This window comes from Tupaia chinensis, unplaced genomic scaffold, assembly GCF_000334495.1.
Source record: "Tupaia chinensis unplaced genomic scaffold, TupChi_1.0 Scaffold147433_1, whole genome shotgun sequence".
NCBI lineage: Eukaryota > Metazoa > Chordata > Mammalia > Scandentia > Tupaiidae > Tupaia > Tupaia belangeri.
The window spans coordinates 980717-1008335 of record NW_006207284.1 but is presented as its reverse complement, the minus strand read 5'-3'; the positions used below and the strand labels follow the sequence as shown (position 1 = coordinate 1008335).

Genomic DNA, 27619 nt, shown 5'->3' with positions numbered 1-27619 from the left:
TGAATGCCATTCTAAAGGTGTACTAATCAAGATCTGAATCCTAGCTCAGGCTCCACATTTTGCACATGTTGCACGGTATCTTCAACCCTGCTACTCCTTGTCTATTAATCAAGGATACTTGTTTTTCAGGAAAGAACTACCAAAGGATCTTAAAGAGATTATTTGTGCCTGGGATGTATTATGTGCTCAGTAAGTAGCAGTTCTCTTTTGTTCATTTTAGGGACACCCACAAATCCATTGTTAGGCACGTGGGGTGGCAGGTTGTGTGCTGCTCTCCTGAGAGCACTGTTCATTTAGATTGAGGTCAGCAAGTATTTCTGTAAACAGTAAAATAGTAAATATTTTTGGCTTTGTGGACCAGAAGGTCTCCTTCATAACTACTGAATTCTGCAGTTGTAACACAAAAGCAACCACAGAGAATAAGTAAACAAATGGGCAAGGCTATGTTCTAATAAAACTTTGTTTATAAATTCAGGCAGTGGGCCAAATTTGGCTCACAGACCACAGTTTTCTGATTCCTTTTAATGGGGCCCATGAAGTTGTACAACATGATGGCTAAATCCCATTAGAATTATGCCAATAAGGCTGGAGGACCAACCACCAAGGATTTGGGGAAGTTGCAGTACTTCAATTTGGAAGAAATATTAAAATATCAAAATCTCTTTCACATCTTAAAGTCCACAAATCTGTGGCTATAAAAGAACAAAGATTAGGTGGTTTGCCAGAGATGTCACCATCATTCCTGACAGAAGTAGGCCTAGATCCCAGGCCTGCTAGGACCTGGTTCTACATATCTCACTGTATGGGTGGCCAGTTGACACTCTGGATCCTCTAATTGCTGGCCAGACATATACTTCTCCACGACCCCACTGTGGTGATGCTGCTTCTCTGCACCCGACACCACACAGAGAACCCAGAGGGCAGGGGAACCCGTGTACCTTCTCCTGTGGGGACTATTAAGAACATAACAGGAAGTCAGCTACAGGAGGGATTCTTACAGACTGGGTTCTACCTGTGCGTCCACCTGTCCCCAATTTACCTTGGAGCATGGGGAGGAGCAAAGATGACTGAAATTGTAAGAAAATATGGTTCTTAGGCAGAAAAATACCATAATGATTTATTTACCCAAGTATCAGCCTCCATGAGCATTAAGATCAAGGATCCATTTTAGGTCAGGCCTCATAAATATTACAAGGACCAACGATAACTTCACAGCTGCCTTCAGAAGCATGAAGGTCCCACACTAACAGCCCTACACCTGAGAATAGTCTGTAAAAATTCCCAAACATGACGTTCCTCAACAATGACTACAAATCTGAACAGAGAGAGGCATATATAGACGACAAACTGACCTCTACAAACTCTGCTACCACTTCATGACCAAAAAACCCAAACCCTATCCAAAATGTGGGACCCTTTTGTGAAAGCTCTAACTGTATTTAGCTCATTCATCGGCAAATAAATAGAACTTGCCCCTATTTTGGTATCTCTAATAAGGTTTTTGGAATTCCTTAGCTTTGGTTAAAATGCTTATGGAACAAAGACACATACTGAGCCTCTTGACCACTGGCCTTGGACCAGCAAGTGGCATGGTGATTAAAGCAGCTGAATCCCACATGGCCAACTATGTGATTTAAGTCCTAGACTCAGCAGCTTGAAAAATATGCTGGGCTCACATATATGCATACCCCAAATCCCAAGAGAATGGAGGAGAAGGGATTGTGGCATGGCCATCTTTCCTGGGGATGCTTTAGCACTTTTTCTCTCCTTCCCTCTCTAGTGAGTGGACACATTCTATTGCAAAAGAAAAAAAAAAAAGGCTCAAACTGTCTTTTATAACATAGTAACAGTCAATATGTGCAATCTCAGTAAATACAGAGCCAACACTGTGCCAGCCTTCCCATGCACTTTTCCACATGGCCCTCCCAAGGTCCTTGTGAGCTGATTCCTGTTGTACAGATAAAAGCACTGAGACTTGACCTCTATAAATGTCCTAGCCAAGGTCACACCACTAGGGGAATTGACAGTCAAAGCCCAGCAGCTTGAATGTGGGGGTCTACCCTTGGCTGCTGTATACGGCTGGGTCTCACCGTGTACCAATCTACCATGTTAACATATCCATACCTTTCCATGGTTTCATATCCAGTCTGGGTCTAGCAGTTTAAATGACAGATGATACTGTCTGGTTGCCTGTAAGTGGTCTCATTTTTAGTTTTCATTTTAATAAGCCACCTTCTACAGTAGGATTAAAAGGACAACAGTGTTGTTTAAACACATCCAGCAAGAAGGTGCCCAGGGCTGTTGTGCGGGCTGATCTCTCTAGCTGAAAACAACCTTCTCCATTTAGCCTCAGGACGTCTTCCCTTACTCATCTAGGTCTCCGCTCAGTGTCTCTTCAGAGAAGCTTTCTCTGACAACCGGCCTGAAACACCACCCCCTTCCCTCACACTCTCTTCACCTGGCTTCACTGTTCCACACAGCATTTATCACCACCAGACCTGGGATGTGTTGACCGTGTGCCTTCATTGTTGCAACACCATCTCCATGGAAGGGACTTGCTTTTGCTCAGAGCTGTCCCCAGTGTCTAGAAAGCCTGGCCCAGAACAGTAGTAGTAGTAGTAGTAGTAGTAGTAGCAGCAGCAGCAGCAGCAGTAGTAGTATTTGTTCAGAATGAACCAAATCAGTTCGTCTCTGGGTGGTACAATAATAGCTGCTTTCTACTTTCATCTTTTTGCTCAGCTATACTTTCCAATTCTACAACCATAAGATGGCATCATTTTTTACAAGATGGAAGAAAAGTTTTGTTTTTCAGTCTTTCCTTTTGAAAATATAACACTGTTACTCACTTATACACGTAAGCTCAAAGGTAGAAAGAATGGCAGCTCTGGTTGCTGGTAACCTGGGAAGGCAAGAAAAATCTAAATCAATCCCCGGGTGCCCTTGGAGGGCAGAGAAGTGAAACCAGGCCTAGGCCCAATCTAGGTCTAATACAGAGAAATACAACCAGGCAAAGGCCCAACCAGGGCACACACTCCCTGTGGGCTTTCCTGGCCAACTTGGCTGTTACTAATGGCCCTTATCCTCAGGAAATAACATCCTCCTGACAGGGCAAAGTCATGGGCCAACAGCTGCCTCTTTAATCTTCACAGAATTCCTGGGTAGTCCAGAAAGGTAGTTTGTCTTCATCACCATGTCAGTCATGTCTGACAGAGGCCAGAGGTGTAAGGGAGAGAAGTGAGTTCATAACTAACTCCAGGAGGACACCCATCATCTCCCCACAGTTAGAATTAAGAGAACCGCTGAAAAGAAACAACTGGACACTTCTGCCCAGTGGCTCACCGGGTTTTGATGTCAGCTTTTACTCATCTTCTCTTTGCCCCAACCCAATTGCACCCTGAAATGAAGCCCTAAATATTTACTTTGTTCTTCTGCACATCTTGCTATAACCTGTACTGCTCACATTAACCATACTTAATGAAAGCAATTATTGAGAAAGTTCTATTAGCATAGAGTTGAGACAGGTTAATGACTATCTTCCCATGAGAGCAGAGCACTCCTGCACAGGAACTCCCCTCCCTACTTGGGAGTGAGAAGGTACAGTGAGGGGTCAGGCACAGCTTCCAGATCTGCTAGGGTCTGCTTTGACAGGGGCCGTAAGACTTTCCCTCCATGAGAGGAGGAAACTCCTGCTGTGCCAGTTCTTCAGGTCATTACTGCTCTACCCACAGATGGCTACAGCGTTGGAGGGTCATTCCCCAGGCTAAAAGCGAAGACAACCAGTTTTCGAGGATAAGGCTGAAAACAGCTCCAGATTGGATTGAGGGTCAAGAAAGGTGTTCTGAGCACTGCCAGTGCTTTCATTGTGTCTTAGTCCCGGAAGATGGTGAACCCTGTATTCCCAACAGGAGCCATAGTTTCTTCCCCAGATGAATTCCCACAGCCCAACACAGGCCTGGCACAGAGGTGGCCTGGTCAGTGGTGGTTGGATACCACATTATATTTGTGACTGCTTCTTTCTAACAGGATACTAATCACAGAGGGCAGGGCCAGTAGATCAGGGGGATAAGCCACTGTGCTAGGATCTTGCTATGCGCGCTCTCTTTGCGTCCACACCATGAGGAGTGTGTCAATGCCACCATCTCTTGCACAAAACATAAAGCTGAAGCTCCGCAATGGCAAGTGAAGTGTCAGCGCTGGGTAGGTAAGGGGACTCAGAGTTCCACTCAGGGTTTACTGCCAAAACCAGTGTCCAGGCTGTGACTGCCAAGCAGCTTTCCAAAAGTCCCTTCTCCAAGTCTAGCTCTCTATATCTATAAAGTACAGCATTAGGACTGGGTAGACTATCAAGCACTGACCCCCTGCTACATGCTTGGCCCAGGAGCCAGACTCCAAGCTGAGTTCTTAAGTATATGAACCCATGGCCAAAGTGTATTAGCCCTTATGCTGTGCCAGGCATCTCGAGTAATTTACATGTGTTAAATCATAGGCCTAACAACAGCATCATGGCTCAGGGACTTCATTCCTGTTTTACAGATGAAGAAACTGACTGGGTTTATCCAAGTCACAGGGCTAGGAGAAGGTCAAGCTGGGATTTGAATCCAGACAGTCAGGTCCAGAGTCTGTGTACGGCCTACAACCCCAGAGGTGATAGTTAATCAATACCCCAGTGGGGAAAAGCATTAGCACAAATCCTTCACTGGATATCCATTTGTGGCTCTTCCACAATGATTCTGGCTCAAGAGTCCACATTTAACTGCACCACAGTGAAGAGAAAGTTTCCACTGTAAACACTGACTTGAAAAGCTCAAAAACAGGAATCGTCAAGATGGCTTAATCCAGTTCATAGGACAGCTGTCCAACTGACGAGACAAATCCAAATGCTGTTTAAAGCCCTCTGTCAATCCTAGGAATACAGCCCTCCTGCAGGCTTTGTCCACGCCACAAGCCCCCCAGAGCTTAACATAAGTGGCCTTGGGACTACATTCAGGCATGAGAGTCGCTGAATGTCAAGGGGAAAAGGGGCAGAGAGAGAGGACTCTGCAATGCAGATGATTTCTCCTGTCCCCTATGGGCAGCCCTCTCAATCACACACCTAACCGAATCCCTGTTTTCCTCATTTGTAAACTTCGCAAAGAATTTCAGACCAACTTCACCCCACATGCTTCTCTCTTCTTCTCTGGGATAGAAATGAAAGGGAAATAAATAAATAAAAACTAGCAACTGATTTTCCATCAGGTCGCCTAATTTTAGAAACTGTGGATATGCAAAGCCAAAAGCTCTGCTTAAAGGAAAATCTCTCAAAACCCCACAAATCTCCAAACCCAAAAAAAACCTGTTAGCAACATGGAGACAAATATATCTCCCCACTCCCACCAAAATAGCTTTATTCTAAGATGGTTTCTGAATTTGTAAACCTCAGGCTCTAGAAGGATCTACTGAAATACATATCAGTGAAAACAGGTAGAGGATGAAACGGCGAATAGAAGGAAATATCTGAGAGAAAGCATATGCTATGTTGTAGCTGTAGACTGTCTATTGAATCAATACCATATGTAAGCTGATATCACAACTGCATGCACATACCTCATTAAGCCAAATTAGAGCAAGTGGGATCTGTCACCTACTGATTAAAACAAACAAGTCTAATTTCTGTGTGTCCCATCTCCAGTACAAAGAACGACCCTGTGCAGAGGCACTGTCACAAACAACAGTGAACCCTGCACAAGTTCCCCAGGCCAGAGGGCTGCTGTTCTTCCTGCTGCTCTCCCATCAAATAGCAGGGGAGGGAGAACATTCCCTACAGGGATACACACTCTCACTTTCTGCAATGAAAAAGCCATATATATGCCTCACAGGGTCAGTAATCAGTCCAAAGGGTCCCTGCTCTTTTCTGTAAGAACTATCCATTCAGAGCAATCTCCAATGTAGAGTAGATGGCTAGAACTTCTTAAAATCCTACTTTCGTTTTTATAGCCACAAGAAATAACAACACAAACATTTTCTCATTATGGAATCTCAATTTTCAAAATGCATAGCAAAACAAAAGGATTTCCCCTTTTAACAATCTCCAGATGTTTTCAGAAATTCCCTAACTACCCAAGGATCTGCCAGAGCAGATAAGTGGCAGACAGTGATCTAGAACTGAAGGTGTGACCATTACCATCATAGCAAAGGCTCCAGAACACAGTGATTGACCTTGCGTGTGTTCAGAAAGGGAAAAGGGACTCAGTGGGACAAACACTTAGAGAACCTGTTATTTGCGGGGCACTCAGACAGGCACTGATTTAAAAGAAAAACAGAGAATCCTGCCAATGTCTGTGAGATCAGAAACCATCTGCAGAGACATACAGAAAGTGGAGAAGTTCAAAGATGCACACAGTGGTTCCGGGAATTCAAAAGCAAGGACACTAAAAACCTTTGGGGCAGGAGAGAGGGAGGCCCAGGAAGTCTTAGGGAGACAGTGCTTCAGATCTGTCTGGAAAGGATGATAAATAAGAGTTAGCCAGAACAGAAGGGCCTGCCAGGTTGCACACAGAAACACATGAATGTAAAAGCATATACTGCAGGCTGGGCTAGTTCCTAGCAGGGCCAAGGCACACTCTGCTGCAGAAGAATTTTAAATGGTGACAGAAACTGGTGGTTATGCAGAAGCTTGCCCTGTGAACCCTCAAGGAGAAAAGAGTTAGGTGTTGAACAGCTCTGGAGATTCAAACCATGACATGACAAGGGTCTCTAGTTGCCATATGTATTCTACCCACTTGTGCGGAATCTCTTTAAAACCTTTGGCACCATGAAATCTCAGTGACCCCTATGACCCAAACCTAGCCAATCAGGGTACCACACACATGTCACTGAGCACTCTGAATGGAGGACAGGCATTGGGCCCAACCTGAGCCAGTCAGAATCCTCTCCAAATGTGCTGCCAAAACTCCCGGGGGGGGGGGGGGGGAGTAATATTCATTCATCGAGATTAAAAACTAAATCCCAGCACCTCCTTAGGACCAGCCTGTGCAAATGGCCTGAGAATGAGGCCAATGAAGAAGGATATAGCTGTGGGTCCTCGAGACAGTTCCCATGTCTGAATCCAGCAGCGTCAATCTTTGACCTTTTCTACTACAAGAACCTCAAGTTCTCTGTTTATGTTAATGTGAGCTAGGCTGTTTCCTTTTGCAACCAAGGGATTATTGACAAATACATTCCTAAGAAGGCTTTAAATGTGGATAATGTAAGATCAAAAAGGTCAATATGTGTTCAAGTTTTATGAGCTCAAATAAACTAAAACACATAAGACTATTTTTTAATTTATAAAGTACTATGTAACTATCAGTGGTGACCTTGGAAGAGCTAGATCTGCACTGTCCCATTCTGAGTCACTGTTCCTACAAGGTAACCTTTTAACTGTAATTCCCAAGTGCTCACATAGTACTGATTTGTGCCTAGCATGTTTCTAGGTTACTTCACTTACCTCACTCAATTCTCCCAATAGTCCGATGACATGGCCACTACTAGTGTTTCACCCATTTTATGGAAAGAAATTCGACAATCAAAAGTTAAGAAACTTGTGCAAAGTCACACAGCCATGAAGTAGAGCCAAGATCTGAGCCAGGCAGGCTTTCGTTACCCCTCATTTAAGCATTAGAACTGGGTTCAACTGCCATTAAACTGGTATTTCCAAACAAATGACTTCGGGCAAAGTACTCAACACCTCTTAAATCCACATTAACACAAGGTTACCCCAAACCTCATCTCTTAGTTGGGTTGTTTCCTCCATAATGAGCCACCCGGTCACCCTTCAGGCTATACCTTGGGGAATCACTGTGATGACTTCTCCCACTCCCACTCCCTCTCTCATGGTCCACGTCATGCCAGTATCCCACGATGGGTCTCAAACCTGCCTTTTCCCTCTGGGTCATGCATTTGTGGTGAGGACTCCTCCTCCCTAACTGAACCCTCCCACGTGGCTAGCACCCTTTACACGCATCTCACTTCCCCAGGGCCATTAATTTTTCCCCCAAAATATGGACCTCATGTATTAATCTTCCTGCCTAAACCTCTTATCTGCTGCCACTGCCTAGAGAACTAAACAGAAACTCCTTAATTTTACCGTGAAAACGTCACGGATCTCCCAACCTAAGCTTTCTACCTCATCTCCCTTTCATATTGCTCTGTGTACTCTCATGGGGCATTCTATGCTGTAAGGTAGTTCTTTGGGGACCTGTCTTCTTATCCTTAACGTACCTACTTTACTCTCCTATATCCTGACAATGATATAGTCTGCCTAAAAGTAATAAAATGGTATTTCTTCTAAACATTCTGTAATTTAAATCCACTCACGTGGACTACATTGTGCCATTATTAGTTAGAATTAGTGGCTCCTTTGTGAAAAGAAATAATTACCTTCTATATAAGCAGGAGTAAAATATGCATTGCCAAAATGCAGTGGTTTTAGCCAAGAATGAAGTTGCTTAAGGTCAGTACCCCAAAATAGTCTCCAGGGAGTTCATAAAACCCATCCTTAGAGGCCTTGAAGACCAGTTGCAATGCTACCAGGGTTTAGGGAACTTGCAAACACGTGTTCTAGAGAGAAAGAGAAAGACTTCTTAGGTCTGAGCTGGCTAATCAGGAAATGTCAGTGTCTGTCTCGGGGCATCTTTCTACACTGATTTTAAGTAGAAATGCCTGGCGGTGCCAGATTCCAGCAATACCTCGTAGCTCAGCGTTTCTCAGCCTCAGTATCACTGATGTTTGGGGCAAGGTGATTTTCTATTGTGGGGACTATCCTGTATGTTGCATGCAGTATGCTTAGCAGCATCCCTGGCCTCTATCTATTACATGTAAATAGCACTTCCCTGGTTGCAAGAACCAAAAATGTCTCCATACATTTCCAACTATCTCCTGAGGGGCAAATCACCCACAGTGGCGAGTCACTGCTATTGATGCATAGCCTTGATGCATCCCTTGGCCTGAGCTCCATTTTTCATAGTGATAAAAATCAAAATGCCCTTCACCACACACAGTCAAAACCACACCAACAATAACAAGCATTTTCTGCAAAGAAGCCAAAAGAATAGCTTGTGACAAGTATCCAAAAATGTCATGCTGCCTTTGCAAAGAAACAGAAACAGAAAGTGACAGGTAGATAGATGAAACAGATGTGTTTCTTGACAAATTAATAGGAAAGCATCCTGCAATCCTCTCTTTCTCCTGTCCTTTTGCAGCATCCGGGGTCCCACTGACTGGCCAGGACTGACTTGCTGAGTCACTCCCTGGGCTGGGAGCTGAGACACTTCAAGTAACTTCAACCCAACTCACAACACAGGAGCACAAACAAGGGAACCACACAGGTGTAACTTAATTTCAAGGTCCATTAGCAGCACAAAGGGGGGAAATTGTACTGCCAAGTACAAGCCCTGGATCTCAGTGGGGACATTATTCATTTTCAATTTTCAAATGGTAAGAATAATATGATTGTTTTTGGTAAGAACAGCATCCAAGTTCAAATAAATTTTATTTCAACTCCAAAAGCAGGAATACATTTTGCATGTTGCAACTGACTTTTAAGAACTACAAGGCTGACTAATGTTTTAGCTAAAAATAAGTACTTGAAAACAGTCACCTGCCTTGCGCCTGTGCCTCCAATTTGTGATTGTTTCCCAACTGACCTTGCAATTCTAAACGGTCACAACATAAAGCAGATATTACCATACATTCTGGGTTTCAGCAAACTGTCTACTCTGGCTAGTTACTCAGCTGATGTTGAATGATATCCAGTTATTGAGAATATCAATACACCCCCCCCCCACACACACACACTCCTCTGTAAAGAGCTACACAAGGTCCCTGTCCTCCCAGACATTACACTCTGGAGTTGCAACCATCACATTCTATGAAGGCTCTACAGGACAGAAATGCCCATGTGAAGCACAGTCGTGACCAACAAAATGGGAATTCCACTTCTTAGGCGGTATCTGCTGAGCTCCGAAAGAGAAATGGGATACCAAGTTCCATTCCCAAGCAAATCCCATAAATAGAAATGGAGATGAGAAACTATCAGGAAAAATGCCTCATGGTGGTAAAACCAAATGTTGTCTCCTTTGGTATAATCCAAACCCTGGGAACAGTATTTGAGTGCTTTTAACAAGTAGGGCTTTGACCATGACACTATGGGCAGAACAAAGATGAATCAGACACTGTCCTGGTCCTCAGAAGGGATTTCCATTGTCAGCTACCTAGACTCTTACCTTCTTCCCCATCAGGTGCATGGCAAAGAACAGCAGGCCAGCTTGCGTTCACTCCACTTTGTTGTCCAAGATCACAAAACTAGATAAAAGAAGACTGGGTCTTTCCAAAAACCAAAGTATCATCCTGAAATTAGGTATGTTTGGCAAGGAAGCATTCAAACCCCCTTGGGGAGTAAATCTGGAAAATTAATGTAATGTGTGATTGGTGGAAGGGTGGAGATTTTCAAAATTCTGCTTTTTCAGTGCTTGGATTCCCCTTCCTTTCCAACAAGATAAACAGCTCAGAATGCAGTTCAATGTGATTCTCTATTTTAATAAAGTTCATTTATGCTTAAGTTTCTCTAGAGGCATATTCACTTTCGTATTGAGAAAAGCCCAAGAGTGATAAATGTAGGGGGAGAAAAGTTATTTTGGAAAAGTCACATAGAACACAGCTCAACAGAGGAAGGAACAGGGAACACATACACACACGCACGCACACACGAGCTGTCCCTTCAAAGAAAATAAATTTAAGGAACTTAAACTTCTGCTATGAGGCAGTTTATAGCCAACCAGAAAATATATCAGCAAGCAATAAGACACAACAGTAAGCAATCAGAAACATCAGTGAGCAATAAGACACCAGAGGAAGCAGTAAAGACACACCAGGGAGAGCATTTCTGAGCAATTACCACATGTCTTAATGCAAGAAGGGAGAAAGAAAAACTTCCCTTCGCTAGGATTGGAACCCCATAAAAATGAACTTTCGCCTAGCTTGAGAGCCATTCTGGAGATAACTAGATGGGTCTGAGGACTGACAGCACAGACACAGATGAAGAGAGGATAGATTAGTAATGAGAGATTGCTCAAGAGTAAGGACTGTTGGGCTAGCTCTACGGCCTATGGTTAAGGGAGTTGGATCCCACATGGCTGACTACAGTTTGAACCCTAGCCCAGGTGGCTTGAAAACATGCTGGGTACATGCACATCAGTGTCCATGATCCCAATGAGATGAAGAAAAGGAGGAGAAGGGATTATGCTTTGACCATGCCTCACTGCTGGGTCCTTTCTCCCTCTCCTTCTCTCTCTGGTGAGCATACACATCCTCTAACACAACACTTCAAAAAGCAAGGAATATTGACTCAAGTCTTCATCCTCTTTCTGGGACCCTGATCTACAGAGTTGGCAAATAGTTAAAAAAACAAAAACAAAAACAAAAACAAACTGACAAGATATAAAGGACCCTCCAACATCTGGGAGAAGTGAAGGAGGGCACTGGCACATCAATACCCACTTGAGTGAACACAAAGACAGAAACACATCTGCATGCTCACACAGAGGGGCCAGCTTTTACAAGGGCCAGGAAAGGGGCAGACAGTGAGATATAGAGAACTCCCTCAATCAGGGTATTAAATAACCCAGGAAACTCTTTGCTCGCCTTCTCTAGGGACATTGGAAAACAGTAGCACCTTTTTGCACATTCATCCCCTTGAATGATTTCCAGATGGAACTAGGACAGAAGGAGCAAATCCTCAGAACTTCTTCTCACCAGGGTGCTAGTGGCCTTAAGCTGAGCTCTGGGAAGGTCAGTATCAATGGCTGCCCTACTCCAAGTACCTGCACTCAATAAAACCCATGAGACCACTTACTTCTTGTAGATACTAAGATTAAGTAAAATCACGTACCTAGGATGGTCAGGAAGAGTGGCCAGTCTTAGTGAATGGTTGCATGTTATTTTCCTAATGGCTCTGAAAACATACTGAAGAGCTATTTGTTAACTGAGTAAACTCTAGTAGCTCAATACACAGCACCAGGATCCCATTGGAAAGAAGTGGTCACCGCTCCCTCCTGTTACATTCCCAGAGGTCTACCCATGGACTTGGAGCCCAGGCTGCTAAGACTCTCCTCTGTGAGCCTGGCACACAAACAGGACAGTCAGAGGCAACAAGGTACCATATTAGGGAAGAGAATGATCATGGACACAAGTAAGCTAAGGGCAGAGGCAAGAGGGGCAACAAAGTTAAAGACAGAATCCCCTTCCTCACCTCTGGAAATGCAGTAACTCTGAACTGTGATGACCTCAAATAGGACCTTCCCTGCAGCATCCTCTACTGGGGACAGGGTGGGGGAGTAGAGAGTGGAGAGGCATGGCTTCCATTTATTAATAAGCAGCTCAACACAGTGGGAGGTTTTCTTGTCTAATTACAGAAGCTGTTGGAAGCTGTAGGGAAGACAGGATTTATGGCCTAGATGACACTGTCTCTGTGTTGTAATTAAAAGTTATTTTTAATACTTTTTTTTGGTTAGATACTTGGAATATTTTGAAATCCATTTTGCAATTTAAAACTTGCCGGAGGGCAAAGAATACAACCAAAAGGTAATACAATCAGCTTGCATAAAGTGTAACAATTGCCTGTTTTGACACTGGAAGGTGGGAAAGGAAAAGAATCCGTTCTGCTTAATTCTGTGAATTTTTTAAGAAAGAGGAAGAGAGGAAGAAACAAGTTAAAAAGTGGGTGAAATTTGATTTTCAGAACTTCAAAGGTGGGTCAAGTTCATGGTGTGATGGTTAAAGTGGCTGGATTTCTCATGCCCAGCTGCACAATTCAAGTTCTAGACCCAGCAGGTTGAGAAACAGGCCAGGCATGTGTGCATACATGCCCAAAATCCTGAAAAAAAAAGGAAGAGTGGAGGAGAAGGGATGGTGGTGTGATCATTCCCCATAGGGGGTGCTTTCTCATTTTTTCTGTCACTGTCTTTCTCCAGTAAGTGCACATGCCCTCTGCCCTCCCACTCCCCAAAAAAGCTTTAAAAGTAACCCAGCTATTTACTTTATCCATTAACCAGGGTTTGGATTCCCCCTACCAGAAGTACAGGGGGCATGTTCACCATTCACCCAAAGCACCTAAACCTCATCTTCAGACGCCTTGCTTTGTCCTCAGTCCTTAGGAAGCAGTGGTCACCCTAACAAGGGTATCTCTATCAAGTAGAAAGATCCAGGGGCTGACCCCAAGACAGTGTGATGACAGTAGGGGAGGGTTCCACTGTCAGCTGTGGACAATAACATGCTCATATGATTCAGGTTTTATCTTTAAGCCATTTCCCTTCTTCCTTCCAAGATTCCAGTTCCAAGAAGAGGTCAGACAAAATGCATCCCAGCATAAATTACAGGATGGTGTGCAGGAATCTAGACAGAGTTAATCAGGGCCATTTATTTCCTAAACGTCATTTCAAGAATTTCTATTTCTTCACATGTAACAAGAAGGCATTTTCTGCAACAGTGGCTCTTCTTATCCACAAGGAGATGAGAATCTACTACTATGTGCAACAGGCTCCTTAAATTTTCTGATATGAATGGGGAAGTACAAGAAACTCAAAATGACATAAGCTTCTCAAATAACGTCTATATTTATTCATCTTATCCAGGCTATGAATGTCCTTGTTAGAAGTGAATTCTAGGGCCTCAGTCTATGCAAATGTGTCACAGAAACCACCAGCTATTAGATATCACGATGAGACTAAAAAGGCACTTTAACATCTGGTATTCAAAAATAAATTTAAACTTATTTTTACAATGGACACACCAAGTTTATGATGTGTATACTATACCAGTGATAAGAACCACTGTGTCCCTTTATTCTTTTCCTAGTTCAAAGCAGGATTTGACTCCATGCCAGGGCACAGAGTTGCCATCCTTACCTGCCACATTAATTTTCTCAAGTGCTACCAAGCTAGGAACAGCTGTGGTGGAGTTGGTAGAGTTTGTTCCTGTGCCGTTGATAACAAGATTGTCCACCTTTGACTCCAACTTGCCAATGCGCTGCAAAATATTATCCAACAGGACAGCAAGAGTTTTCTTCAGGTCTGTAAAAGAAAATGTAGATCATTTAAAAATCCTTTGGCCTCTGCGTATCTGTCTGACTCTAACACATAGAACATTTCTCAAAAGTTCCTGAAGTGGCACAAAAGACCTGTCCTAACAAATCATTTTAAGAATGACAGGGGCCATCTTCCACTGGCCCAGATCCTGCTAAACATTCAGTCTATTGTAGAATGCACATTTGGCCATGAGTGGCATGACAAGATTATTTCCAGTGTCTAAGTTGACAGAAGCTCTTTGTCACTTAGCACACTACCACACCCCTCACTGTACTGAATTCCTCCTCCTTTCAGCACTGTGGTTACTGACACACAAAATGACAACCCAAAGGTATAGCAAAGTCCCAAAGTGACTTTGGGATCAAGTTCATTGTAATTTTTAGTATCGTGCATCACAGCATGTCCCAATTATTCTGAAAAGTGTTTATTTCTATTGGTTCCATTTAGTGACACCTAATAAATGTCACGGTTCCAGACTTCCAGGTATGCTAGATAACTGAGTTGACAATAATCAGATTTAGTAAAATCCTTTAGATCAAAGCTGGAATCATTCATTTGTTCACACATACTTACTCAACAACTACTACGTGCCAGCCATCATTCTAGATACTGGGGATATTCTGCCATGGTGCTTACATGTAAGCGGCGACTTCCCTTTCTTACACAACTGACTATACATTATCGCATGTCCCTCTAGATAAATGAGGAGCAGTCTTTGCCCCACACAAGGGCTGACTAAGTCTGTACACAAGAGACTTCACAGAGAGAGAGACAAATTCTGACTGTCATGCCTAGAAACTCATGATCAAAGACAGACATACAGACTTGGATGTATTGGAAAGGCAGATGGGCAACAGGACAGCCATCACGTGGACAGGATCTAGACCCAGTTATGAATCAGGAGTGACCAGGGGAGAAGTGCACAGGATGGCAGGCGTATGCAGGAAAGTCCTGAGTTAGGACAGATGAGAAGTTGCCACCTTCCATTCTGTTGGGAGCAGAGCAAACTCGCCTCTGAGCGAGCACTCTGATCTGGCCAGGAATCACACACGCACACACCAGCCCAGACCACAGCCAAGGCTGCTCAGCGAGGTTGCAGTGCAGTAGTCCCATCTTGCCACATGAAGAGAGAAACTCCTAAGAACAGAGGCATGGGAGTTGTTGTTCTAAGTGTTTTATAGACAGTATCGCTTGAATGGATAAAAATCCACAAATAGAAACAAACGCACATTTTCATCCTGAGAGTCTGATTCTTTTTATCCTGAAAGTCTGGACTGGCCATAATCTTCCCTTAATGACAAACCTGAGAGTTCTTCACCATTAAGATCGGTAACAGCTTGTTCATTTGTTCATCCTCACAAATGCCTGACCAGTTCCACTCTTTGCTCTTCAGCATGTATTGTAAACATCTGTATATTTTCGATATATGATGATGTTTGGACATTTTGAAACCCTTTCTAGTTAAAGAGAGACTGCCCCTCTGGGAGCTAGTCAATTGTTAAAGACAACAAAGGGTCCCGCCCCTGGATCCTATTTCTGATCTGCACATGCACCAGCCCAGAGCTGCGCCCCATCCGCCTGTTCCAAGAATCACAGGAAACGATGCTCCTCTGCCTTCAGAATCACAGGACCAGGCAACTAGAAACCACCTCTAGAGTCTTAAACTTCCTGAAATTATTCACACCAGCCAATCCTAAACTCTTCCCCCTTTTCTATGGAAGCTATTAAAGAGTTGAGCCTAAATCCTGCCCTCACTCTTACCTTTACCCTGAACACTCAGGTGTCTTCCCAATGTGGCCCTGGGTGCTCTCTCTCCTGTCGCTACAAGTTGTGAGGATAATAAGCTTCATTTTCCTGAGATCCTCTTATGTCCCTTTTTGTAACCACAGCTAGCTATCTCATAAAAAAAAGTACAAAATGTATACAACTTAGCCACAGCACTGGAGCAACAGAGTTAAAAAAAACTATTGATTGTAATACAAATGGTGGACAGGAACTCATGTTTCCTGAATGCCTGTCATATGCCACACATATATATAAGATATTCCACTTCATCATGGGCACATCCCCACCGGGTAGGTCTCAACCCATTTTACAAATTAAACAACTGAAGTTCGCAGACATTAGGTAACATGCTGGTGGTTACAAAGCTAATAAATCAGAATGAGAGCTTGGTTCAGGTTTACCGAGTGCCTGATGCCTCACTAGGGCCAGTCATAACAACAACCTGGGTGGAAAAAGGAAACCAAATGTGAAGTTCAGTTGTTAAGGGCCTGAACTTTGCAGCCAAACTTCCTGGGTCTGAGTCCCGACTCTCCAATTTCTATTCCTTTACGTGCGAAAGAGTGATATGAGAAAAAGCTTCATTAGGGTTATTATGAAGACTTTGTGAACTAATATTTATAAAATGTTTTGAACACTGCCTCACACATAATCAGCACTGTGTAACTGTCAGTAAATTAAAAAATACAAGAAAACTTTTCTCTAGAAAATGCTTCCTGAAGCAATCTGTCCTCAGGTGATGCAAAGTTTTCTGGCTTTATCTGCTGGGCTATGATGAGCTCACCCTCCTCTGGAGTCAGTATGACTCAGTCTGTCAAAGCCATGTCATTAGCTGGCATGGACAGTGGGAGGCGGCCACCCACTCTGCTCTATCACCAGTTCTCCAGAGTTCTGAAAACTGCCAGAGGCCAGCCATGCGGGGGCACAAAATCAAGCTGCAAGGTAGCAATGTTCAGAATGAAGAAACACTTCTCAGAGAATACGGCTGCCCCATCTTCAGACACTCTGCCTGGAGCCTCTGTCACCAGCCAACTAGCCACTGTGTTAAAATTGCATTCAACTTTTACGGGCAGCTGTAGCTAGCCAGAAGCAGAATATCTGGCCCTACCCCAGGGTCTCTCAGCCTCAAGACTAGTCACATTTTGAGCCAGATACTTCTCTGTTGTGGGGGGCCCCTCCTGTGCATCACAGGCTGTTTGCATCCCTGGCACTCTCCACAAAATAACATCAGCAATTTCTCTTCTGTTACAACCAAAAATGTCTCCAGACATTGCCAAATCTCTCCTCTTTTTTCGGAGTGTGGGGGGGAGGTTTTTGCTATAGGGTGCATGTGCTCGCCAGAAAGACAGAGACAGAAAGCAAGAAATCATCCCCCAGGGGGATGGCCACGCCACAATTCCTTCTCCTCTACTCTCCTCTCGGGATCCTGGGGACACATGTACACGGGCCCACGTGAGTTTAAGTCATCGGGCCTGGGACTCAAACCACTATCAGCTACATGGGAGTTCAGTGACATAGCCATTATGCTGGTCCCAATTCACACAAGGTGAGAAGACCTCAGTGAGTTTATGGCATGTGCCAGCCCCACCCACTAGGGGCGCTAATGAAAAAGCAATGGGAGAAGCAATGGGGAGTCTCCTCCAGTACAAGAGGTAAGAAAAGATCAGTCAACACCAATGGGCTCTCAAGAGCTGTTAGTGTTTGGAACCATGTTAACAGGTAACAGGACAGCAGGGCAGCGTCCCTCCCCTATCCCCGCCCTACCACACAGTTACTGGTAAGTCACTGGTGAAACATACCCTAGGTAAGATACAAGATTGTCACATTTACAATTAAGAAGACATTTTCCCTCATTTCTGAAATTATAGTCTGCCAGAAACCTACTGACACTACTGGACAGAGTGACCTTCTATGACTCTGATGTGGTGTGAATAAGGGAATTCCTGATGAATAGGAGGAATGTTGATACTCGCCATCCTGACTGCCGTCATCATTTATTCCACTCTTTTTATGTGCCAGTCACTGTCCTAAGCACTTCACACAGGTTGACTGATGTAATCATATCAAGACAATAGGACCAATGTGTCCTTGTTTCCATCCCCATTCACAGATAAGTAAACTATAGCACAGAAAGGCAGTTACTCGCCCCAGGTGATTTTAGACCCAAGATTCAAACCCAGAAGTTCCACGGTAATGATTCTTACCCACCACGCTACACTGCCTCTTTCTTTTTTATATTTTCATTTGACCAGGGAGAGACAAACAGAGAGAGAGAGAGAGAGAGAGAGAGAGAGAGAGAAGAGAAGGGAAGTGAGAAAGAAAGCCACCAGGTCCAAGACTCGACCGCAGTCAGCCATGTAGGAAGTCCAGTGCTTTAACCCCACCACACCACTTGCCGGCCCCTTTACACTACCTCTTTAAAACATGTTAGCATTTTCAATGTTGTAAAAAATTTCAGTGATTGCATGTAAAAAAAAAAAAAAAAAAAAAAAGATTTTTTTCTGGGACCAACAATTAGTGTAATGGCTATGTCGCTGGACTCCCATGTAGTAGACTTCAGTTTTGAGTCCTGGACCTGGTGGCTTAAATCATGCCAGGCGCACGTGCATGCATGCTCAAGATCCCGAGAAGAGAATGGAGAAAGGATTGCAGTCTGGCTATCCCCCCTGGGAGGTGACTTCTTGCTTTCTGTCTCTGTCTTTCTGGCAAGTGCACATGCCCTATAGCAAAAATCTCTCAAAAAAAATTTAATTCAGTAAAGATCACATATGGTGAAGTTTATCAGGAGTAAAATATAAGCTCTTTATGTCAACCCTAGTCAATTTTGTTGGTTGTTACTATAATTTTCTCTTCCAATCTTCTACCATTTGACTTTGAAAAATAACCTTTTTGGAAATAATAATTAAATAAAAACCACCATGGACCCGTTTCCCAGCAAGCAGCTCAGACTTGTACTTCTTATAAATCTCCTTATCAGGGGTTAACCTCTAGAATTCTGCCATAGGCTCTGGTTAAATCACATCCCAACTATCCTGGAGCCTCTTCGAAGCCACTGTCCTGTAACAGCTCCTCCTCCCTGACCCAATGTCACTTCACATCAGTCAGCTGATGTTGAATTGGAGACTATCAGAGAAATCAAGTGATCTAAGACTTAAATAATTAAGAATCTGCTTTTCCATATCTTCTGCCTTAAAATGAAAACGGAATACAAGGCTGCCTAACACCTTAGATCCACCCAGACTTATCTGGGGAAGCATGTTTATTCTTCCAATATGAAAGAAAAATAAGAATTCATTTTCAATATAAGTGGGTTTGGGTGACTATTTCAAAGCAGTGCAATACAAGATAATTCCAGGGAGGGCACCTGTAGATACCAGAGATAGTGTGGGGAGGTGGGGGTAGTAGGGGTGAATAACAGTGAGTGAGAGGGAGGGATCAGGGAAAAAACAAAGAACACATTTAATAGACAGAAAAATGCAAAGTTATCTGCTGATAGTAATGTATAGGGTACATTTTGACTTGACTTATAGGCACTGTATTCATGCTGGGAAAAACGATATTGTGCATGGTAAAGATGAACGGTGATTAAATGTAAATAAATAAAAATTATTTTTTTAAAAAAGATAACTGTCAGTAAGATACTCAAGACAAAGAGGATGCCAAGTTGATCTGTGTATCTTTAAAACTAATCACAGTCCCTGGAACACAACAGTGCTCTTCAGAAAGCATATGGAAATGTGCATTATGAAAAAACTAAGTATGGATTCTACATTTTCTGCAACAAGAGAAACTCGTACTTTAATTCTACTTCCCATAAGGATTCTGAAGTTCCCTTAGAGTATTCAATAAATGTGTCATATAAGCAAATAGTGAATAAAACAAAAAAATAGTCATTGCCCAAATAAGGCTAAAAGATAGCTTTCCAGCGAAGAAATTATTTTTTACCTTCGTATCTTAGTTAGTTCTGCAAAGTTTAACTGTAAAAACAGTTAACAGTTTTACTGTGATCTTAAAATAACACTGGAATATTTTTGTTTTAGTCTTAGTGATAATCCATTTATCCAGTAAGATAGTATATCAAAGGATATTTTCTACAGAATTTAATAAGAAAATAGGATGAAAACATTCTCCAAATTCTAGGATAACATTTTTATATTATTGTGTTTTACAGTTGTTATAACAGTAAGATGTGTCCTCACTAGTCTCACAATTTCCAATTACTAATGAGCTTTAAAATTTTGTTTGTGCTTCAAAGCCCTCGCAATAAAAATTTAATCCCAACACTACTGCAATTCTGTGTTTCTAAAACTTACTGTACACGATAAAGATGAGATCAAAGTGGTTAAATGTCTCTCTGGGGAAAGTAAGCTTTGGTTTGGATCATGCTGGAAGTTCTTTGATAAATGGTGAGATCGATTAAACTGCATTAGAATAGGTATTCTGGCAGCTTTGGGAAGTTTTCATTACTAGGAAGCCATGGCATTAGGGGTGCAAAGGGGCTAGAGGGGCCAGACAGTGACACACTGATAACTCAACTAGGCCCACATGGGACAGGTCCCGAGTTGGGAACCTCCCAAACACACTGAGCACACAAGTGCCTGTCACTTGGGCTGGCTGAAACTGGGAATATACTTCAGCATGAGGTTGCTGTTGGGGATACCTGTCTCTTTTCTTTCTCATGGTAAAAAAGAAGGAAACTTAAGAAGAAGGGGGTTAAAGATACTGGAAGGTGTTGACACATCCCTGAATAGAACAGCCAAGAATGTAACACCACCAGCCATGCTTTCCTCCATATATGAAATCCAAGGGAAGGGGCCATGTAGAAAGGTATGATCTACAGCCATGAGACAGAGTGGTCAACACTGGCTTCCTAGATTATCAAATCCATCAATATGTGAGGAATTATCAAGAAAGGCCATTCTTGGGACCCATGCATGGGTCCATGAATGGGGCCCCACCCTATTCGTCCTGGGTCAAGCTTCTCTAGTAGTGCATCTCAGGCCACTGTACACCAGACTGACCTGTGCACTCACCTAACAGGTCCCATCTTCAATGCACTACATCAGAACCTGCAGCACCCACCTGTCAAGGACTCTGAGCACAGCCAAAGAAGGCTGAGGTCTGCTTAGCAGGTGTGGCCGCCATGATGCCACGGCACAGCACCAACTGAACAATATGTTAGCACACATAACCGAGCTGCCAAACATAATTTATATCTGCGCTTGCTTCTAACTCATATCCTTTTTCACCATGGCTACCCCAAGAGGCAAAACATGAAAACAGAGCCACCAAACAGCTTCGCTTGCTGCTCTGGAGGAACCAGCGAAGACAGAGCGCTAATGAGAAAGGAAGGTGCTAATGAAAAAAGAATTAACCTCAACCTCTTCTTCCACTGACTGCCAGGAACGTCAAGTTTCATCAGTTATAAATTTTTAAATTAATTTTAAAGTGACCTTTCCACAGAAGGATAATATGGTTATGGCGAAGACCATAAATATAGTTCATTCATTATGTACAAGGACATTCAAAGCAGCGCTATTTATAAAAGAGAATAGTGTAGTGTTATTTATTATAGATAAGAACTGGAAACTGCCCAAACACCAAACAAAAAGATTAAGTTACATGATGTCATCCATTCATAAGACAGAATAAATCACTAGATTGTAAACTTGTGGAGGGCAGAGACCATGAATGGTTGATCATCTGTATTTATTGCCACTAGCTATTATTATCAGGAGTTGAATAAATAGGAATTGAAGGGATGTATACAAAACGAAAAGTGTGAAGCCATCAAAAATACCTAAGAGCGATCTAGGCATGGTGGCACAGTCAGTAGGGAGCTGCTAATACCAGAGCCCGACGGGAAGGGTTAGGACCTAGTTAGACTTGAACACGCCCCGAGGGTGTAAGATCCTAGCTGGCTAAAAGGCTGGTGGGAAGATCATGGCAAGAACATACTAAGGGTACTTCCTCACTCTCCCATAGAAAACAAAGAAACTTTAAAAAAAATTACCTAGTGGCATAAAAAAATTCAACAAAGGGAACCAGCAGTTAGTGTAATGGCTATGTCGCTGGACTCCCACGTAGTCGACCGCGGTTCGTGTCCCGGACCCGGTGGCTTAAAACTCACACCGGGCGCGTGTGCATGCGTGCCCAAGATCCCGAGAGGAGAATGGAGGAGAAGGGATTGCGGCGTGACCATCCCCCGTGGGGGGTGATTTCTCGCTTTCTGTCTCTATGTCTCTCTCTGTCTGTCTGGCGAGCGCACGCGCCCTACAGTGAAAATCTCTTAAAAAAAAAATTCAACAAAGATGAATTTAAAAGTTGTATATAAAATATTGATCCCAATTTTTTAATAAGTGCATATACAAGGATACTTCCAAAAGCTCTTAGGGGGGAAAAAAAAACAACTAACGTATGGGTTTATTTTGGTGCCAAATAAATTTTGAAATCACGCACAATTTTTTATATGTATTTCCCATGAACTTCGAGGACTGCGTAGATACCTACATGTGTGTATATTTATACACATACTTAACATGTCCGCACTAAAAGAGAAATGTAAGGAAATCAAATTTATCAGTGGTTAAAATCTGGGTATAAGGTATGAAGTATTTTTTACTGAACTCTTTTTTTTTAACTTTTTAAAAAAATTTAATTATCATAATTTTTACATTACATTTAATCACATATATCTTTACAGTGTATTACATTTCTTTTCCCTGAGCTCTTCTTTATACGAGGAAATTTCTTTAAAGTTTGAGAAAAAAATGAGCTAAAGTAAGATTTTATTTTTGTGCCTTTTTAGTATGCAATTCCTGTGAACATTCTGAAGATATGAAAATTCATGTTTACTTTCAAAGTAACAATGGCATTAAATGCAATTTTAAACATACATATGGTACAACGAAGCATCCCATCAGGTAAGACAACACACACCAAAAACATCTCACTGACCCTCACTGCCTCACCTAGTGGAACGAACGAACGAACTAACTAACTTTCTTTCTTTCAAAGAGATTTTTGCTATAGGGCACATGAGCTCACTGGAGAGACAGGGAAAGCAAGAAATCACCCTTTCAGGGGGGCAGGGGTGAGGATGGCCATGCTGCCATCCCTTCTCCACTCTCCTCTTAGAATTTTGGGCTTGTGTATATACACATGTCTGGCATGAGTTTTCACGCTGTCAGGTCCAGTACTCAAACCACGGTTGGTAGGAGTCCAGCGCCTTGACCACTACACCACATGCTAGCCTCATCTCCCTGGAACTTAAAAGCCACATGGCAGGTAACTGGCCTGCAGGTGAATTTACAAATGTGCCTCTCACATTGCAAGTGTCACAGGAACGGGACCCTGGAGACAAAAGGATACTGAAGGACCTTCATAAAGCTCAGATGTTCAACATTGCTGGCTCACGTTCTCTCCTGGATTAGAAGCATGGGTTTAAGCTTTGACCTCGAACTTGTACCTAAAAGTGAATGTTACTCTTCAGATGCTGCAGGGGGCATCATCAGTATTTCAGGGAATTTTCTTTCTTTCTCTCAGTAGAATCTGAGAAAGTGTCCTGTCGGATCCTGTTGATATCAAATGCATTATGGAATCTGTAAATATTCAGAATGAAGTTCTTGGGCCAGTCTCTGAATTTTTCTAACACATACCCAGATTTATAGAAGAGGAGTCAAAAATGTTAGCCATTTTTATATGAGATACAAGGATTCAGAGGGACTGAGACGAAACCACTGTCATCCAAAGTCCCCAATCTCATATCCAGGGCCCACATCTTCTCCGTTGGGCGAGGGTGGCTTGGCATGCCACTCCTCTCAGCTCACTCACCACACCAGAAACATCACCACCAACAACACCCTGCTGGAATGAAGGTGGTTCAGCCACCCCCAGCTTATCTTAAAGCACAAAACGCAAAACTTTCTCCTTGGAACATGGCGATGATGGTCACGTGTCCTTGTTTACGCTGGTGGTGGCAGGCCAGTTTCCTCTGGAGTTACAGCCTACTTCCTCCCTTGTCTGCCGAGGGGCCCAATCCTATCAGTACCAAGGAGGGCTGCATAAATGGGGTCCTCAAGTCCTGTGTTCAAATGTACAAACAACAACAGGTCTCCACTGACAGTTTTTGGTCCCAACCATGGTAACAGATGCAGGTATATCCTGACCAGGGTTAGCAATAACTACTAGTAACAAAAGCACTTTATTAATCTAAGTGATTTAATAAGCTCTGTCACTTGTAATCCTAACAATGCACCTACAAGGAAAGTGGCATTATATCCTCTACATTATGAAAGAGGAAGTAGGCTTTATAAGCCTGAGTGACTTGCACAAAGTTACATATCGAGGAAGGACACACTCCCTTTCTCCTACCCACATAGAAACATTGTAACTGCCTTCTAGAATACACAAAACCATGTCAGGATCCTGCATAATAGCCACTCAGAGCCTCCTGGAAACAGTCTCTAGGGCATTTCATTTCTTGCTTCTCTAAAACATTACTGTGGCTTCCAACTTAGTCCTACAGAGAATCACAGAGGCCCAAGAGGGCGGCTGCTGTATTCCTTCATGTCTTATTGTGTGCCAGGCACCATGTTCTCAGCCCTGGCCTGTAGTGGGGAACACAACAGACAAAAGCCCCTTCTCTTTGCAGGCTCACATTTTAAGTGGGGGAGAGAGATGACAGACACATAGTATGTACAAAGGGAACTTTAGGCCAGCAGATGGCAAGGAGGTTACGATGCTGGATCCCTCACTGCCAACTCTGCAGTTTGAGTCCTAGATCCAGTGGCTTGAAAAAAAACACACCAAACGTGTGTGTGCATCCCCCAAAAAACCTAAGAGGAGAATGGAGGAAAAGAGATTGTAGCATGGCCATCCATAAGGGGGGATTTTTCACTTTCTCTGTCTCTTTCTTTCTCTAGTGAGTACATACACCCTATGGCAAAAATCTAAGACTAATAATATATGCATACATACATATATGCATACAGGTGTATTTCATAGTTTGTGAAAAAAGTAATGAAATTACAAGTTTATTTTGGCTGCAAAAAATTGAAATACCTGGATTTTTCATAATGTGTATTTTCCATGAATTAATTTTATTTCTTTCTACCATGAAAGCAAAAAGGGGGGGGAGGGAGACAGTACTCCCAACAGGGTCTTGATGCCATGATCCACCAGTAGCGTCAGCCAATCCCATACTCAGGGAGGTCTCCAGACATGAACCTAGAACCCATAAAGGTCAGTCCTGAAAAGCATTGTATTTCACCATTCCACCATTGTCTAGTTGCATTTTCCATAAACTTTTTTTTGAAGATCCCTGGTATATGCTGCTAAGGAGATTGAGTGTTATGAAAAATGAGAATGACAATGAGTTTGGGCCTGTCTTCAGAGAAGAAGGTTGGGCGGTCTTCGCTGAAACCGAGAACAGAAGAGGAAGTGGTATGGAGGGAAGAAAATGCAAAGGCTCAGGGACAGGAAAACACTGCGCTACCCCTAAGAGCCTCATCCTAGCAGATGAGGCTAAGGTAGATGTGAGAAGGGTATAGAGCTGTACAGGGTGTATGCAGCAGCTCAAGGTTGGCCCAAGTGGTTCTGAGAGAAAATGTACCAAGACACCAAGGAAGGAGTGGGGAGAGGGAGGTCAGGGATGCCGATGAATGGAAAGAAGGTTACAGCTAGGTAAAAGGAACAATGTCGCACATTACAAAATACAGGAGAGAGAATGTGTTAGCAAGGCTTGACTCTGCATAGCTAAAAGAGAGACTTCTGAATGTTCCCAACACAAAGTAAAAACAAATGGGTGAGGACCAGCAGGTGGTGTGGTGGTTAAGAGCGCTAGACTCCCACATGGCCAACCATGGTTCAAGTCCTGGACCTGGCAGCCTGCTTTCTCACTTTCCCTCTCTCTCTCTCTTTCACTCTGTCCATCTTTATTTATTAAAATAAATAAAACAATTTTTTAAAAAATGGGTGAGATGATGGGTATAGTAATAACCCCAATTAGTCATTGTGTTCATGTCCTGGAAAATCGCATTGTACCTCTACAAACATGTACAAACATTATAACTTAATTTTAAAATTCTGGAAAAAAGAAAGAGCATTATGACCCAATTGGGAAGAGGGAGGAAAAGTTCATGTAGAGCTATGGCTGCCAGGTCAGGAGAGGAACATCTTGAGCCTGAGGCTGAAATCCCACACAACCCAGAACTGAAGCTGCAGAGTGGCAGGGGGGGGAAAAAAAGTGTAGGTGGCCGGGAAGAAGAATGAGCCGTGTTCTGAATGCACCTCTCCCATCTAAAACACTCTCCCATCTCCTTCAGAGGCCAGAGGTGTACATCAACTTGGCCTGGGTTTGATGGGTGCTGGGTGGGCCAGATTTCCACCACGGGATGGTTGGGAAAAGCCCCAAGTCCCAAAGAGGCCCATTTTTAGGTTCCAATTAAAGAAAAAGCTTCCTCAAGCAGAAAGTCCTTTCTTTAATCGCACCAGCCATGGCCCTGCAGAGTAACCCAGGCCTCCTCGGACTCACCCAACAAACCTACTCATTTTTTTCCCTACCAGTTTCATGCTAAGAATAGTGTGTTTCCCTCAAGGGCAGGGAATTTCTGCTTCAGTGACAGTGGTTTTCTACAGTACCCCCACAAAAGCCCCAGTCCTCCAAAAAAACACTCCCTCGACCATATTTGTGGGAACAGAGGCAAAAAGAAAAAAGCTAACAACCACCACCAAAAATGGCCCTTCACAGGCATGCGTCTGTGATAAGATCTGACTTAAGTTTGTTTTGTTTGTCGTCTTCCCTGGAGAGGAGGAAGGAAACACTCGTAAAGGTACTTGTCTGAACTGTACAAGGGTGTCTGCATCTGCAGCCCAGGGCAGCTGCTACCCTCTCAGAGTGACTTCGGGCAGCTTTAAATGGGGTCAACATCTTAGATGCAGGCAGCTCAGGCCACCAAAAGCCCAGAGCAGTGACCTGCCCACTGTCCCCTGCCCAGCAGCCAAAGAGAACACGGCATCCCTGAGAGTGTAGCCCACTATTTGTGCAAGGCAGCACTTGGCATACACCAGCTGTGACATGGAGAGTCCCTGAAGTGCCAGTATTGCAGGGCGAGACCTAGTCCTGAACACATATCCTTCAGGTCTAGGCCTAAGAAGCTCAGGAAACCAGGAAACAGGTCGAAGACAAGAAAGAACGGCACACAGAGCCGTGAAGACAGGGCCAGGTGGTGGCAGGGAAGACAGGTTAATGAGGGCTGGGGTGTGGCAAGGAGCAGCGAGACGCCACAGCTGCTTCTGCTTGTGCTCATCCCAGGCAGTGTCCTAAAGCCCAGGGAAGCCACTGGTGATACACAGCTAGGTTAACAAGGGGTGAATGGACTGCACGGAGGAGAGTCCCCGCCCCTCAGGTTTCCAGCACTGCTCACTGGAAAACAGGAGTGGACCAAGCCTGTTGTGCCAGATAAGGGGTGATCGCTGGGGACCAGAATTGAGGTCAGACTGATAGAGACAGAGATCAAGTCACTTCAGAAACAAGAACAGCATTGACTGGGGCTAGTGGCACCACCATGACACAGTTCCTGCGACTTCACAGAGAGGCATGGCCTGCCCCACGGGCCAGGGAGATGCAGAGGAGGCTGACCTGCTGAGGGCTCAAGATCTGCCTGTGGCTGGGAGGTGCGAGCCAGTGCACTCCGTGTGCACCAACATAGAAAAACACCCCCCCCCAAGAGGCAAAG

At 43.6% G+C, this 27619-nt stretch overlaps 1 protein-coding gene across 6 annotated transcripts in view; it reads right to left on the bottom strand.

Annotated features, from left to right (window-relative positions):
* Positions 1 to 27619, bottom strand: part of MGAT5 (alpha-1,6-mannosylglycoprotein 6-beta-N-acetylglucosaminyltransferase) — a 387858-nt gene that overhangs the window by 210304 nt on the left and 149935 nt on the right. For all 6 annotated transcript variants that reach the window (XM_006169708.3, XM_014584664.2, XM_006169709.3 and 3 more), the window contains one exon: positions 13920 to 14084. In XM_006169708.3, coding sequence (XP_006169770.1) covers positions 13920 to 14084 — 165 coding nt within the window. The remainder of the gene's footprint in view (positions 1 to 13919; positions 14085 to 27619) is intronic.